The 16,495-nt window shown below is 55.2% G+C and overlaps 2 protein-coding genes across 6 annotated transcripts in view; both read left to right on the top strand.

Moving 5' to 3' along the window:
• The window catches only part of MACF1 (microtubule actin crosslinking factor 1), a 130,719-nt gene extending 130,259 nt beyond the window's left edge, over window positions 1-460 (top strand). For all 5 annotated transcript variants that reach the window (XM_080357750.1, XM_080357753.1, XM_080357751.1 and 2 more), the window contains one exon: window positions 59-460. In XM_080357750.1, the coding sequence (XP_080213876.1) occupies window positions 59-315 (257 nt within the window). In that variant the 3' untranslated portion in view covers window positions 316-460. The remainder of the gene's footprint in view (window positions 1-58) is intronic.
• A 2,243-nt stretch (window positions 461-2,703) lies between these two features.
• On the top strand, window positions 2,704-15,248 carry LOC308048536 (bone morphogenetic protein 8B-like; the record flags this gene model as incomplete). The annotated part of the gene is made up of 7 exons (XM_080357728.1): window positions 2,704-3,136; window positions 9,496-9,688; window positions 10,616-10,764; window positions 11,914-12,108; window positions 12,930-13,009; window positions 13,369-13,479; window positions 15,099-15,248. 7 exons carry the CDS (start codon window positions 2,704-2,706, stop codon window positions 15,246-15,248), a joined length of 1,311 nt encoding a protein of 436 aa, XP_080213854.1.
• Between the last annotated feature and the right edge of the window lie 1,247 nt (window positions 15,249-16,495).

Here is a 16,495-nt window from a genome sequence, read left to right as displayed (position 1 = left end):
GGTGCTCGGAAAGAAACCTCCATCCTCCTCCATCCACTCACCTGGGCTCTTCTCGCAGACCCCAAGAAAACCGCCAGTCGTCCCACCAGCCGCGCCGGGAGCCGCACGGGCAGCCGCGCCAGCAGCCGCCGGGGCAGCGACGCCTCCGACTTCGACCTCCTGGAGACGCAGTCGGCATGTTCCGACACCTCGGAGAGCAGCGCGGCCGGCGGGCAGGGCGGCTCGCGCCGGGGCATGGCCAAGCCCTCCAAAATCCCAACCATGTCCAAGAAAACCACCACTGCCACCCCAAAAACGCCAGGCCCCAAGAGATAATACTGTACCCACCACCCTCCCCAAAGCGAGAAAACCCCCCAACCTGTGTCCAGTTTTTAAACCCTGCTACATACATTGGATGTATATTTATTCTAACTGGGAGAAACTATATTGTTAAAAGTGTAAAAGAAAGTTGTGTTATGAAGCTGCCTTATTTGGGTTTCTTTTTGTTGGTTCTTTTTTATTTGTAAGTTACTATTTTCATGTGAATATTTATGTAGATAAAAATTGCCTCTCGGTGCCCCCTGTTGAGAGAGGGGCCTGGAAAACTGAAATGGGGGAGAAAAGTAATAAAATATATTAAAAAAAAAAGTTGAAAAAAAGGAAAAAGAAAAAAAAAAAAGGAAGCAAAAAAGGTCAAGATGTGAAAGTGTAAAGAAAAACTACAATATAAATAGGATTTCTGCGCGGTGCAGGGTGCGAACCTGCTTTATCTTTTAGGATTGTTTCCTAAATGCATCTTTATAAACTGAACTTGCTGTCTCAGCAAGGTAAATTATATTTAAAAAGCAAGACCTGAATCCTGCAGTGTTCAAGGAACTCTCTTTTTGTACATCACAGATACCTCAACCAGAGGGACGTGAGGTGAGGGGACTTGGGGCTCGATGTTTCCATTTTTATAAAGCGATGTGGTTTTACCTGAAGAAAGCGGAGTTTGACTGAATAAAAGATTTGCACACACTACAGCAAAGCTCATGACAATTGCTGTCTCAAAAATACTGTCCCGAGCACTTAGTTTTTAACGAACAAAGAGCCGGTGCTGGGTTTGGGGAGGGGGTTCACGCTGGTGAGATGGGATCACTTGGATACATCCTTAGCGGTGTCGGGTCCTACAGATCAAAGGATTCTCCTGCATCCATGGCCTAAGAGACCGACCCAAGGTGTTCCTTACAAAATTTGCTATTTATCTGCGTATTTCTTTTTCCTATTTATTATTTAACTGGTCATTCCACTTCCAACCAGGCTGAGATTGATGTGACCTCTGCTCCGAGGAGAAATCTGGACTTACACGCACAGTCGCTTGTCCTTGAAATGAGTCTCACCAGCACACTTGCTACGAGTCCTGTCTCGCTTTTGTACGCTACTTTTTCTTTGTAATAAAACCCAACTGACCAAGTGACCAGGAGACGGGCTGGGGGATCGAGCTCTCCAGAGCTCCTCTATTTATTAAACATTGTTCCTCTCCGGCTCTGACCGTGTTGCTGTGTGATTCTCTCAATTGGTTTAAATTGAGGCAAAACTGAAGCTCTACCAATGAATTGTTTAAAAACCAGACACATTTTTGTATTAAAATTGCTTGCGGTAATAAACAATCTTGCCTCCTACTTTATTCTACAGTCTTAGCTTTTTAAGTACGAGAGATGGAGCCGTTTATCCCGTGCGGGGAGGTGATGGATGTGCCGACCATGAAGTGTGTGCACCCAGGTTTCCCTGCAGAATGGAGCAGGGGACCACCAGCACCAAAATGAAAAGGCTCAGATGGGTGCACAGGTGCTGGTGAGGGTGCTTGGTGGTGCGGGTGCCCACAGGTGAGGACATTGGTTGGTGAGGGTGCGTGTTGCAGTGGGTGTTTCTCAGTGAGGTGCGTGGTGGAGTTGGGTGTTGGTGAGGTCAGTGTTTGTGGTCATGGGTGCTGCCGAAGTGGGTGCCTGTGAGGCTGGATGCACACATTGGGTGCCCATGGGTTTGGGTGTCAGTGAGGGGGTGGATGCACTTGGTTTTGAGTGCCCACAGGGGTGATGGGTGCCTGTGGGTTTGGGTGTTCACGGCTTTGGGTGCTCCTGAGAACCTGTGTGCATGAGCACGAGCACCTGTGGGTTTGGGCGTCAACAAGAGTGAGTGCCCATGGGTTTGGGTGTCAATGAGGATGGGTACCCATGGGTGAGTGTCAATGGGAGTGAGTGCCCATGGGTTTGGGTGTCAATGGGGGTGAGCGCCCATGGGTTTGGGTGTCAATGAGGATGGGTACCCATGGGTGAGTGTCAATGGGAGTGGGTGTCCATGAGTTTGATTGCCCACAAGGGTGAGCATCTGCAGAGGTGGGTGCCCATGAGAGCGAGCATCCTAGGGATGGGTGCCCAGGGGATTGGGAGTTCATGGGTTTGGGTTTTTGCGTGTTTGGGTGTTGGTGGGTTTGTGTGTTCGTAAGTTCGGGTGCCCACGAGGGTGAGCATCCCCAGGGTGGCTGCCCGTGGGTTCACATGCCCAACGATGCTCCCCGCGCCCCGGGGGCCGCAGGACGGGGAGGGCCGGGGCGTCCCGGAGCCGTGGCCGGGGCGGTGCCGCCGGAGGGACCGTCCCTTTCCCTCGCCCCGCCGGGGCGGGCCGGGGCCGTGCCGGTGCCCGGGGCCGTTCCGCACCGCACCGTGCGGGGGGGGCGGCGGTGCCATGGGGCCGGGGCGCGGGGGGGCGGCGGGCCGGGGTCCGCTAGGGGCCCTGGCGCTGCTCTGGGCCGTGGCCGTGCTGTGCCAGCTGGGCAGCGGCAGCGTCCTCCGCCGCCGGCTCCACACCGCCGGGTTCCTGCAGCGGCGGCTGAGCGGCGGGGAGCGGCGGGACGTGCAGCGGGAGATCCTGGCGGTGCTGGGGCTGCCTGGGCGGCCCCGGCCGCGGAACCCCCCCGCCGCCCGCGCCCCCGCCGCCGCCGCCCCGCTCTTCATGCTGGATCTGTACCACGCCGTGGCCGGGGAGGAGGAGGCGGAGGAGGAGGAGGAGGATGAAGCGGCGGTATCGCGACCGGTGCTCACCGGGCTCAGCACCCAGAGCCCCCCGCCCGGCAGCGTCGTCAGCCGCGCCGACACCGTCGTCAGCCTCGTCAACATGGGTGAGAGCAGCGGCGGGGACGGCGGGGTCACCGGGAGGACGTCGGGGGCACCGGGAGAACCGGGGCGCACCGGGAGGACCGGAGGCTGCGCGGGCACGGGGCAGACTGAGGAGCGCGGGAGGGATATAGGCGGCTTTGGCAGGACCGGGGGAACCGGAGGGACCGGAGCCGGGGTGAGGGGGAACCGGGATGAACGGGCAGGACCCACATGGCTTGGGCAGAACCAGCGGGACCGGATCGCATGGCCGGACCGGGGACACCGCAGCAAACCGGGGCAGGACCGGGCGGTCTCGGGAGCACCGGGCGCGGTGGTTGAGCCCCGCACAGGGCAGCGCAGCGGCCCGGGGCACTCGGTGCCCTCGCCCGCAGCGCCAGGGAGGCACCGGGAGGCACCGGGGAGCAGCGCACAGTGGGACCGGGGCGCTCGGGGCTGCGGCGGCCGCACTGCCGGGCTGGGCACAGCACGGAGCCCCGCTGCCAACCCAGCCCGGGCTGCCGAACCCCCCCAGACCCAAACCCCGCAGAGCAAACCCCGTCCCTGGCTGCGGGCAGGGTCTGTAGCTGTTTTACCGCCGGCCCCGAGCATCCCTCACTCCTGGGGCGCTTTCTCGGTGCGTCCCTGCTCAGCAAAGTCTCTTTTGCACAGAGCTGAGCTTAATAGCAACAGGAGAGTGGCTGTGAGGGACGTGGTGGCCATGGGCCTGTACCCTGGGTGCTGGGAGAGAGATGCTGTTGTCGGTCCTGGCCCAGCCAGCACAAAACCCAGCTCTGCTTAGGGAAGCGGAGATGGAGAGAGGGAAAGTCATGCAGCGAGGGTGGGCTGGGACCACGGTGGGACAGCTTGGTCAGCACGTCCCCAAGTTCCAATGAACGGGGCTGCTTCCCCCAAACGCTGTCTCCATCATAAGGCAGCGGAGGGAGGCTGGAAGCCACAGGGGGACGAGTCAGGCTCGTCCTGCTCCAGAGACACGCGTCACCCACCCCGCACTCCCCATTTCGGTGGGCAGATGTGAACTGGTGCAGAGTGAGCGGGGAGCGCAGGCGGGACAGCAGCTCTCTCGTGCCAGCAGCAGGGTGGACCAAATTACCTGCGGTGGGACACTGAATCACGGTTCAAAATAAAATCCTCAAGGTTGCTAATTATTGCTGGAATCCCGTCCAGCTGGTTACTGAGCAATGCCCGGCTCCAGCCACCGTCCTGTTTCCAGGCAGTTGTGTGAGTGGCAGTGAAAGCAGAGCTGTTTCCAGCCAGCATCAGTAAGAATGCGGGGTGCAAGGAGTCCCCCCATGAGGGCAGGCACTGCAGTGACCTGAACTCAGCAGGTTAAGCAGACTAGGCGTTCGGATACAGATGTTTTTCCTGCTTCTGCTCGGTGCTTTAAGTGATGTTCAGGTGTCCATGTCAAGCCCAAGGATTTTGGGGGAGCATTGGTGCAATGGCTGGGAACGAGGTGCAGAGGAGGCGGGTGTTAATAAGCGCAGAGCAGCATCCTGGGCCATGAGCCGCAGATGTGGCCGGTGCCCTGGGTTCAGTGATGCTGATGGGAGCAAGGACCCAGCACCCAGCTCCCATCTAGAGCCCTTGGGGCTGTGGCTGCTCAGCATCCCAGGGGAACCAAGGCCAAAGGAGGTGATGCTAGGACACCCAGTCACAGTTCAAAACCACACAAGCACGAAAAAGTGCTTAAAACAGCCGGGTTTGATTACAGCCAGGGTGGGATGCTTGGGGGTGCTGGTGCCGCTCCCCTTCATGGAGCAGCCAGGAGAGTTGGAGAACACAGTTCCAGCCTTCAATTTGAATGGCTTTGATTTCTGTGGCTTCGTCAGCCCCTTCATGTTAATTAAATGAAGTTTTGTGGGAGAAGGCTGGCTTTCATTTGCATGTGTAATTTGCTGCGCAATTACCCTGATGGGACATGCAAATGGGGTAAGTCGGTGCTCCATTGGGCACTTGGACCTCCTTGCTCGCGGCTACCCGGCGTAGCCCTGTGTGAGCCGGCCAGGAGCGCGGCTCCCAACAACACTCCTCTACTGGGAAGGGGAAGGACAAACCTCCCCGGCACACAAACACAAGCCGGGTTGGGCGGGCACAGCACCCTGCCTGGCCCCGAGCCCCCCCGGGTGATGGGTGGCCACTGGGCACATCGGTTGAGTTTGGTGATGCTGGATCCGCCCGGCCCATCCTGTTTGCACGAAGAGAAACCTCTTCCCATAAGCCTGCCCTGTTCTATTTCTGTGCGCTAACTGAAGGAGTCAGGTGGGTTGTATTTTTAAGCCTGGGGTAAGGCTGGGCTTTGAGATTTCGTCTTGGCCGGGGCTGAGTCACAGTGATGCTCAGGGTGTAATCACGGAGCAGAGAGGTTTGTAACGGGAGGCGAGGAGGAGCCCGGGGATGCTGCAGGGTCCCCGAGCCCCCCGCGATCACCCCTCGCACCACAACACACACGTCCTCCCATCAGGCTGGACATGAAGGAGAAATTGTCACCCCTGAGGGTGACAGGTACCCAGAGAGGTGGTGGATGAACCATCCCTGGAGACATCCCAGGCCAGGCTGGACGGGGCTCTGAGCAACCTGAGCTGGTGAAGATGTCCCTGCTCATGGCACGGGTGGCACTGGGGGACATTTGAAGGTCCCTTCAACCCAAACCATCCTGTGATTCTATGATTCCCTCTGTGGCATCCGCCGCTGCCCGGGAAGCACCGGACTCTGCTGTGTCTGTTGCGGGTGGATCAGTGCGGCGACTCTGCCCATGTCTGGGCACCTTGCTGGCAAATCCTGGTTTTACCGGGTGTGCGTCCCGGGGAGCACCGAGCGGGACAGAGCAGGACACCTCTGCACTTGTGGACAAAGCAGAGCCTCAGCTGCATTTCTCAACATTCAGGATGAATGTTAAATCTCTCCCCACCTCAGAAAACCTCCAGAGCTTATTTTTTCCTTCTAGCAATGAAGGACAGCATCTTCCTTGTACCTCCTTTAAACCTATTTTAGGATGCAGAGCACTTGATGTGGTTGAATATCCTGGCATTTCCTTTTAATTTAGTGTCTGAAATGATCATGGGGACCATCGGGAGCAGCCAGGACCGGTAATTACGACTGATGTGCAGTTTATAGAAACAGAGAAAGTTAAAAATGAAAAAGTGGAGCTAAAAAGAACCTGTGGAGCGGGATGAAGGGCCAGCAGCCCCGTCCCCCATCTCTGGGAAGGGAGCAGGACCACGCAGCAATGGGGAGACAGCAGGGCCAGGGCTTGCATGGTCCCACAGCCATTTATGTACCTATATAATACATTTTGAATTATTTGGGGGGAGCATAATGGGAGCACAGGGCACAGCCATAGCATTTGGCTTTGGGGAAAGATGCAGCAGCTTCTGGGGGCAAGACGGTAAATGCCAAATGAGGGGGGCGAAGGGAGCAAAGAGCTTGGCTTGGGGTTTTTTTAGTGCGTCTCATTGCAATCCGGACAATCCGCCTACAGATAATTGAGGGTTGGTGGCGCGGCTGAGTCAACCCGCTCGAATTGATTGCGGGTTCCCGGGTGTGACGGGGAGGGCCCAGCACCCCCCAGCACCCACTTTTCTGCCTGCAAAAAGCAGTGCTGGGGGTTTTGGGGTGTGATACCCACTGCAGGGTTTGTAATTTTGTGGCCCTTTATAATCTTTGCCGGAAAACGCGGTGATATTAAACCCTCCCCATCACCCTCCTCTGCTGCACCGACCCCGTGTCAGCGCAGAAGATGCTTTAACCTTGGTTCTGCTCCACGAAATGGGGGGAGAAAGTGGGGATTTCTCCTCGTGCCTCAGCCCAAATACTCGGCAGGTTGCTATTAAGTCCAGCTCATTTTGTTCGTCAAGGCACATGGCTAATTGCCATCACCATGAGCATTTCTCATCTCCAGGCTTCACCCCAGCCCCGTCTCCTCCATCATCTCCGCAGCTGATGGATGTGACGATTCCGTAACAAAACGCACCTTTAGCAAAGGTTTTCACCCTTTTCCAGGGGCTGAAAATCACCCCAGGGGCTCTTTATTGGTGTGGCTGGGTCCCTGTGACCCCCTTGGCTGTGTCACAACGCCCCTGCCCGTCCCTGGAGCCACCCGGGTGGTACCGCCGCATCACTCGGTCCGTGATGATCGATGTGGTTTCTGACCTGATATTTAATTTGGTTGGGTCTTGGCTGGTGCCAGGGAGCAAAGGGGTGACCTGTGAAATATCCAGGTGACCCAAAATACCTGAGGGGACAGCAGTCCGTATATGGGTGTCCCCTGGACCAACCACAGGACGTCCCGGTGGGGACAGCAGTCTGTATATGGGTGTCCCCTGGACCGACCACCGGACACCCTGGTGGGGACAGCAGTCTGTATATGGGTGTCCCCTGGACCGACCACCAGACACCCTGGTGGGGACAGCAGTCTGTATATGGGTGTCCCCTGGACCGACCACAGGACGTCCCGGTGGGGACAGCAGTCTGTATATGGGTGTCCCCTGGACCGACCACCAGACACCCCGGTGGGGACAGCAGTCTGTATATGGGTGTCCCCTGGACCGACCACCGGACACCCTGGTGGGGACAGCAGTCTGTATATGGGTGTCCCCTGGACCGACCACCGGACACCCTGGTGGGGACAGCAGTCTGTATATGGGTATCCCTTGGACCAACCACAGGACACCCCGATGGGGACAGCAGTCTGTATATGGGTGTCCCCTGGACCGACCACCGGACACCCTGGTGGGGACAGCAGTCTGTATATGGGTGTCCCCTGGACCGACCACCGGACATCCCAGTGGGGACAGCAGTCTGTATATGGGTATCCCTTGGACCAACCACAGGACACCCCGATGGGGACAGCAGTCTGTATATGGGTGTCCCCTGGACCGACCACTGGACATCCTGGTGGGGTTTGTCAGTGAAAACATAAAATAATATAAAATAAAATAAAATAAAATAAAATAAAATAAAATAAAATTTAAAAAAAGATAAAAAATGAAAGAGAAAAGGGGAAATAAAGAAAAAGGGAAAAGGAAATAAGATATAAAAGGGGGTTTCCTTCTGCTGTATTTTCGGGGGATCTGAAGATTTTGCCTGAGACATCGATGGTCTCAGCAGCATCTTCAGTGGCCCAGGAACATTAAACCACCCGCAATGGGTCAGTGGATGAGATGAAATTGCAGCCAAGGGCTGGGGAGCCCCCAGGAGGGGTCGGGGGCTGGTTTGTGTGTCCCCCCCAGCGCCGTGTGGCCGGATCCAGCTCCCTCAGCATCCTCCCCCTGCAGCTGCCGCTCTCCGCATCCGCCCGGCCACGGGCTTTTTTGGGCACATCCCTTGTGGTGAGCGGTGGCTGCAGGGAATGTGGGTTTTAAAAAGAAATAAGGAAGAGAAAAGAAAAACCAAAGAAAATAAAACAATCGGTGTACGCATCATTAAAATCTCAGCGTTTGACTCAGAGCGACACTCCTCCCCTATAAACAGGGGCATCAGCTTTATAGTGTATTAAACTCACACTGGTTCCCCCCTGCCCGCTGGAATCAGCTAAAAATGGCTTTTAAAACGTGTGTTCTTATGTATTGAATTATTTGGTTGGTTTTATTTGTTCGGGTTATTTTTAAAAGCACCAGGGTCGGATTTGTTACGTGGCTTTTGTGCCTGAAGCGGGACGAGTTTTAATCGCTTTAATTATATTCAGGCATGGCAGCCTGGGATATTTTTAAGGAACGATTTGAAGAAAATAATTATATATCAGAGAAACCGTGTGGGGCTGCGTTACTGTAAAGACTGTTTTTTCCTTCGTGGACTTAATTAAAAAAAATGAAGGTTTATTTTCGCAGAGCCGGGACCTGACATTTCCCCACAGTCTTGTTGAGGTCGCAAAGCTTCACATAGGGGTCCCGTGACACCCAAAAATGGCCCTGGGGTGTCCAGACTTTGTCCCCGGGGCACCTGCTTGCAAAAAAACCCCGATTTCTTCTCCAGATGGTTCTGCTGGCCCCCAAACTTGTGGGATTTTGGGTGGGTTTTTCACCCTTTGGAGAAACGCAAAGGGGTTCAGCCCCTGAATCGCTGCACAAGCGGTGGCTTCTTTGCACTCATGCCATAGCCAAGCCTTGATGCTTTTTATTTGATTGTTTTAATTTAAATTAATAAAAAGGAAAGAGGTTTGGGAGGTCGGTGGGTTTACAGCAAGATAAAGTCAGGGAGGGTGTGCAAAATTAGGGAGGATTTGCACACGCGCATTCAAACTCTCAGGAGAGGAGAGGTGGGAATTTGCAGCAGCAGCCAAGAGCTCAGCAGGGTTTGTCCCCAAATGGGGGCAAATTGGGGTGTCTGCAGCCCAGCACAGCCCCCTGAGCCCTTTTTTCCGCAGTCGAGCAGGACCGGGACATCTTCTCCCCAAAGCCGTACTGGAAGGAGTTCAGATTCGACCTGACCCAGGTGCCCATGGGCGAGTCGGTGACGGCCGCCGAGTTTCGCATCTACAAGGCACGGGGCGTCACCCGCCACGCCAACAACACCCTCCACGTCAGCATCTACGAGATCGCGGCCGAGCACGCCAACAGGTGACGGGAATGAGGGTGGAGACAGGGATGGGGATGAGGATGGTGAGGATGGAGGTGGCGGGGCTGGAGATTAAGGTGGTGGGGATGGGGATGGAGATGGTGAGGATGAGGATGGAAATGAAGATGGTGGGGATGGGAATGAAGATGGTGAGGATGGAGATAGTGGGGATGGAAATTACTATGGCGAAGATGGAGATGAGGATGAACATGATGTTGGGGATGAAGATGATGATGTTGGGGATGAAGATGATGATGTTGGGGATGAAGATGATGATGTTGGGGATGGGGATGGAAACGAAGATGGTGAGGATGGGGATGAAGATGAAGATGGTGGAGATGGGGATGAAGATGGTGGAGATGGGGATGAAGATGGTGGAGATGAGATGGGGATGAAGATGGTGGAGATGGTGGGAATGGGAATGGAGATGGTGAGGATGGAGATGGTAGGGATGGAAATTAAGATGGCGAGGATGGGGAAGGAGATGAGGATGGAGATGATGAAGATGAGGGTGGGGATGGAAATAAAGATGGTGGGAATGGGGATGAAGATGGTGAGGATGGGAATGGTGAGGAGGATGGAGATGGTGAGGATGGGAATGGTGAGGAGGATGGAGATGGTGAGAATGGGAATGGTGAGGATGGGAATGAAGATGAGGATGGGAATGAGGCCCCCACAAGCCCCAGCCCTTTCCCTTCCCATCACCACCCAAACACCGCAGGCAGCAGCTGCTCCCACGCTTTCCCATCGGGCAGTGCCAGGGCTGGGCCGATGCTTTTCCCGGTGCCACCACCACATGCTGCACAGCCAGAGGCACCGGGAGCCACCATCGACCCAGGACCTGCACGGACACAGGCACTGAGGAGTCATTTCCATGAGCTGGTGCCCTTCAGGTGCTGTTACCTGCTCTTTTTTCCCCGTCTCCACAGGGAATCCGACCTGCTCCTGCTGGACGTCCAGGACCTGCGTGCCGGGACCGAGGGCTGGCTGGTGTTCGACGTCACGGCCGCCAGTAACCACTGGTTAGTGGATCGGAAATACAACCTGGGGCTGCGGCTCTACGTGGAGACAGATGACGGTGAGCCCGCTTAACCCCCTGCAGCGTTTGGGGCCAAATCCCCGGGAATCGGAGCCCTCTTGTTCCCTGTTGGTGCCACAATGGGAGGTGAGGAGGGTTCATCTTGCTGCAGTTTTAAATATCCAGCTGCAATGGGGAACCACAGAGCTCTGGGTTTGTACACAAGCCCTGATGGTGCAGCCTCCCAAAGGCATTAATGCTAACGAGGTTCCTGGTGTGGGATGTAATAACCTCATTAGCACTTAATGAACTCCTTACCTGGAGGGATCCTTGTGTGTGTGTATGTGTGTGTTCCAGAGGATTAACCCTCTTCTCACCGCGGGATCAAATCTGCTCCAAAGGTGCCTTTTGCAGGTACAAAGACACGATGCTGAGGGGCACGAGGAGCATCTTCAACCCATGGGGGGGAATTAGCAGCTGTTTGTGCCCCATCCACCCCGCTCCCAGCACCTTGAGCTTTGCACCCAAGGGGAAAATCAGTTGCTTGGGGTCACTTGGTTTTTCCCCAAGTTGCTCTGCATGACCACGAGGGTCCAGCCACTCGGGACGCCCAAACTCCAGCTCTCCACTGCAAATTCAGCTCTGGGCCCCTCAGCTCAGGAAAGAGATTGAAGTGCTGGAGGGTCCAGAGAAGAGCAACAAGACTGAGGAAGGGACTGGAATACAAGCCCTATGGGGAGAGGCTGAGGGAGCTGGGCTTGTTCAGTCTGGAGAAGAGGAGGCTCAGAGCTGAGCTCAGCACTCTCTAGAACTACCTGAAGGGCAGTTCTGGCCAGGTGGGGATTGGGCTCTTCTCCCAGGCATCAGCAATAGGACAAGGGGGCACGGGCTTCAACTCTGCCCGGGGAAATTGAGGCTGGAGATTAGAAAGCAATTCTGTGCAGAGAGAGTGGTCAGGCATTGGAATGGCTGCCCAGGGAGGTGCTGGACTCACCGGCCCTGGAGGGTTTTAAACTGAGCTTGGACATGGCACTTAGTGCCATGATCTAGTAAACGGACTGGAGTTGGACCAAGGGTTGGACTGGATGATCTCGGACCATCCCAGTTGATTCTGTGATTCTGTGTATGATTTCCTGCGTTGTTTTCTCCTTGCTTTAACCAAATGCATTCATTCTAAGAGCAGCTCCATGCGTGGTCTCATCCTTGCAGGGCACAGCGTGGACCCGGGTTCTGCGGGGTTGCTGGGGCGCCGGGGTCCCCGCTCCAAACAGCCCTTCATGGTGACATTTTTCCGGGCCAGTCCCGGCCCCGCGCGTGTCACCCGGGCGGCCAAACCCCCCAGGAGGCGGCAGCCCAAGAAGACGAACAACCTCCCGCATCCAAACAAGCTGCCAGGAATTTTTGGTGAGATCAAGGACAATTTGTTCGTAGCTTGTCTTGCAAGGAATCCCAATTTTGGCCCAGAAATGGGGAGCAAAGAGCTCTGGGATTTTAGGATGGGGTTGTTTGTGGTGCAGGGAGCCCAGGGTGGGTACCCTCGGGGGGACAGTGGGGTTTTGGATATACCTGAATATTTGGACTTTTCACATTGTTGCTCTGGAATTGGGAAGAGGGCAATAAATTTCTGTCTGGTTGGAAGCTGCTTTTCCCTTTGTACAAGTACAGAGGATGGAGATGGTGAGGATGGGGACAGGAATGAAGATGAGGATGAGGATGGAGGTGGAGATGAGGATGGAGATGCAGACGGACATGAGCATGGAGATGAGGATGGAGATGGAAATGCGGATGGAGATGAGGATGGAGATGGAGATGCAGATGGACATGAGCATGGAGATGAGGATGGAGATGGAGATGCGGATGGACATGGGGATGGAGATGAGGATGGAGATGGAGATGCAGATGGACATGAGCATGGAGATGAGGATGGAGATGGAGATGCGGATGGACATGGGGATGGAGATGAGGATGGAGATGCGGATGGACACAAGGATGGAGATGGAGATGAGGATGGAGATAGGCTCCTCTACTTTAATTTTTCTGGACTAACCCCGATGACATGGGCTGTTCCGTCCCACCCTGAGCGGGGACGATGCTGCACAGGGGGTGGGACGTGGGATGTTGGAGGTGGGACGTGGGGCAGTGGGATGGGGGGACTGTGGGATGCTGGGGTTGGGATGCGAGATGTGGCACCGCGGGGTGATGCCGCCTGTCCCCTTGTCCCACAGACGACGTCCACGCCGCGGACGGGCGGCAAGTTTGCCGGCGCCACGAGCTCTACGTCAGCTTCCAGGACCTCGGCTGGCTGGTACTTGTCTGCAGGGAGAAGTAAATGCAAAAAAAAACCCCAAAACCCCCCAAAATCATCCCTCCCCATCCCAGCCCATGTTCTGCCAATGCAACGAGCTGCAGCAGCGTGAGCAGCAGGGAAGGCACATATGAACCGCCACAACCCCAAACCTACCGGTGACCCTGAAAAACTCACAGCTCGGGCTAAAAACAAAGTCAAAATAAACCTTTGCTGCTGGCGCAGCTGCCCCGGGAGGAGCCGCTTGGGTTGTTTTTGCAGGTGGGGATGGATGAGGTGGCACAGAAAGGGCAAAACCCACAGTGTAACCAGTGTAAATCCTTGTATTTTTTTAATGTTGCTTTTTTTTTTCTCTGCAGGATTGGGTGATCGCCCCACAGGGCTATTCCGCCTATTATTGTGAGGGGGAGTGCGCCTTTCCATTGGACTCCTGCATGAACGCCACCAACCACGCCATCCTGCAGTCCCTGGTCGGTGCCACCCACGGTGACAGTTTGGAGGGACAGTGGGGGGTGCCGGGGGAGCCGTTGGGTCCCCGTGGAAATCGAGATTTGGAGCTGGATTGAGAGCAATTAGGTCGGAGGGTGCAGTTTAGTTCCAGCTCTCAATAGAGCGTTGGTGGATGTGTGTGCACATCTGGATGGGTGTGTTCACAACTGGACGTGAGCATGCACATCTGGTGGGTGCTTGAGCATCTGGGTGGGTGTGTGCACATCTGGGTGGTTGCATGCACATCTGTGTGGGTGCTCACACATCCAGGTGGGTGCTCACACATCCGGGTGGGTGCTCACGCATATGGGTGAGTATGTGCACATCTGGGTGGGCATGTGCACATCTGGTGTGTGCTCATGCATCTAGGTGGGTGCTCACACAGCTGAGTGGGTGCTCGCACATCTGGGTGGGTGCATGCGCACCTGGGGGGGGGGGTGTGCATGCACATCTGGATGTGTGCTCGCACATCTGTTGGGGAAGGGCCCCATGTCTCCCGTGCATCCTCCTCGCACGAGCGTTTCACCAGAGGCCCCACGATGCGGCTTCAGAGCCCAAATGTTCAGCTCAGCATATTCCAAGCAGGAAAAGCTTTAATGCCCCGTTGTTGGGTTTTTTTTCCCAAACCCACCCCTCCATCCCGGCCAACGCTTTAATTTCTGGAATTTCCTGCCCTGTGAGTGTCTGATTTCCCAATGGCACCGTCACACCGGCTCCGGTGTTCACTCTTAATTACAGGGAGCGCCGAGTCCTTGGCCGAGCCTTTGAAGGTGTCTCCTGGCGGGGTTTAGTTTTTGCATTAACAAAGCTGCCAGTGGCCCCATCCGGGCTTGGGCACGATCCTGGGAGGGGTCCCCATATCCCCTACACCCACCCATCACCCCAAACCCCAAATTCCTCCCCAAACGGAGCCCTTTGGGCAGGATGTGAATCACCTGGCGCCCAGATCCGGCCCTTCTGGGAAGCGCCGGGGCCAGCGCGGCCGAGGATTCGTGCCAGCGCCGCGCTGTGCTGCAAATAGCAGGGTTTGCGAGCACAAACACCCGACTTCCGAACTGGGAGAGCTGGGCTGCCCCGTAATAAATGAATCGCATATGTCGCTAAAGCCAGCGAGGGCTGCGTGTGTCCGGCAGCCTCCCAGTTCAGGCGAATTACTGGGCTAACGGGTGTCCTGAGTGGGGGATGAATGAGCCAAAGCAGATCCAGGTTCAGAGAGGTGTTGTGTGCTGAAGGCTTTAGTGCAATATGTTACATTTGCAGCGGTGCTGAGCACTGAAGGAGAATCTATTGCAACAGCACCCAGCACCTCATGCTGGGGTGAGCCCCACAATGCCCTGGTTTGGTTTGTTTTAATTATTTTCTTAGCCATTTGCCTATTTATAGTGAGCAAATGGCCCCGAGATCCTGAATTAACGAAGGGGCTGCCTGGCCCAATCCAACATAAACTGCAGCCGGGACTGCCCGGAGCTCTGAATAAATATTTTTGCAAAAAGCTGGAAATAATCTCCCCATTCACTCGGGGTGTTTTTTGCAGTTAGAAGCTATTTTAATGCTTTTTATTCTGCTTGGAGTGGTGCTGACGGGCTCCGTCCTCCCCCAGGTCCACCTGATGAAGCCCGAGGCCGTGCCCAAGGCGTGCTGTGCCCCCACCAAGCTCAGCGCCACCTCCGTCCTCTACTACGACAGCAACAACAACGTCATCCTCAAGAAACACCGCAACATGGTGGTGAAGTCGTGTGGTTGTCACTGACAGCTGGGTCCCATCCCCGGTCATCCCATCCCCATCCCATCCACCTCCATCCCATCCACCTCCATCCCATCCACCTCCATCCCATCCACCTCCATCCCATCCACCTCCATCCCATCCCATCTCCATCCCATCCCATCTCCATCCCATCCCATCTCCATCCCAGCCCATCTCATTCCCATCCCATCTCATCCCCATCTCCATCCCATCCCATCTCCATCCCATCCCATCTCATTCCTATCCCATCTCTATCCCATCCCATCCATCCCCTTCCCATTCATCTCCAGCCCACCTCATCCTCTTCCATTGCATCCCATCCCATCTTTTCCCCCATCCCATCCATCTCCATCCCATTCCATCCTCTTCCATCTCTATCTCCATCCCATCCCATCTTATCCTCATCCCATCCCATTCATCTTCATCCCATCCATCTCCATCCTGTCTCATCCCCATCCCATCCCATTCATCTCCACCCCGTCCTCTTCCATCCCATCCCATCCATCCCCATCCCATCCATCCCCATCTCATTCATCTCCATCTCATCCTCTTCCATCCAATTCCATTCATCTCCACCCCATCCATCCCCATCCCATCCCATTCATCTCCACCCCATTCATCTCCACCCCATCCATCTCCACCCCATCCATCTCCACCCCATCCATCTCCATCCCATCCTATCTTATCCCCATCCCATCTTATCCCCACCCCATCATCTTATCCCCATCCCATCTCCACCAGAGCACCACAACATTGTTTTTCAGCTGCGTGTGCAAAGAGGCATTTCATGGGCTACACCATGCCTAAAATCCCCTTAATTATAATAAAGAATAATTAAAGAACAAACAAACAAAAAAAAAAAATCCTCCCAACCCTTCCTAGAAGAGAAGCAGATGTAAATAATATAAAAGTTTTATTCTCTTACCCCACTTAATGAGACATAAACATATATACAAATATATATATATATTTAGGAAAGAGATTTGTGGCTGGTTCCCTGTGTATATTTTCATGGCTGGTGTTTTCCCATCTCCGGCCGAGGCCGTTTGGGCTGGAGGGTAATTAGGACAACGAGGCGGCGTCCGAGTTGCTCTGGGGTTGAGCTGTTTCTGGCCATGAACATTGAACTAACCCACCCCTACCCAGCACTTTTAATTCCCTTAATGAAAACACCACCAACCAATTAATTAGCTGGCTGACTAACCCGCTCCTGTTTGCTCAAAGCTCACAAAATACAGCGGGTTGGAAAAAAG

The sequence above is a fragment of the Nesoenas mayeri genome (genome assembly GCF_963082525.1).
Source record: "Nesoenas mayeri genome assembly, chromosome: 21".
Taxonomy (NCBI): domain Eukaryota; kingdom Metazoa; phylum Chordata; class Aves; order Columbiformes; family Columbidae; genus Nesoenas; species Nesoenas mayeri.
Note: the sequence above shows the minus strand (reverse complement) of the source record. Positions and strands in the feature narration are given on the sequence as shown.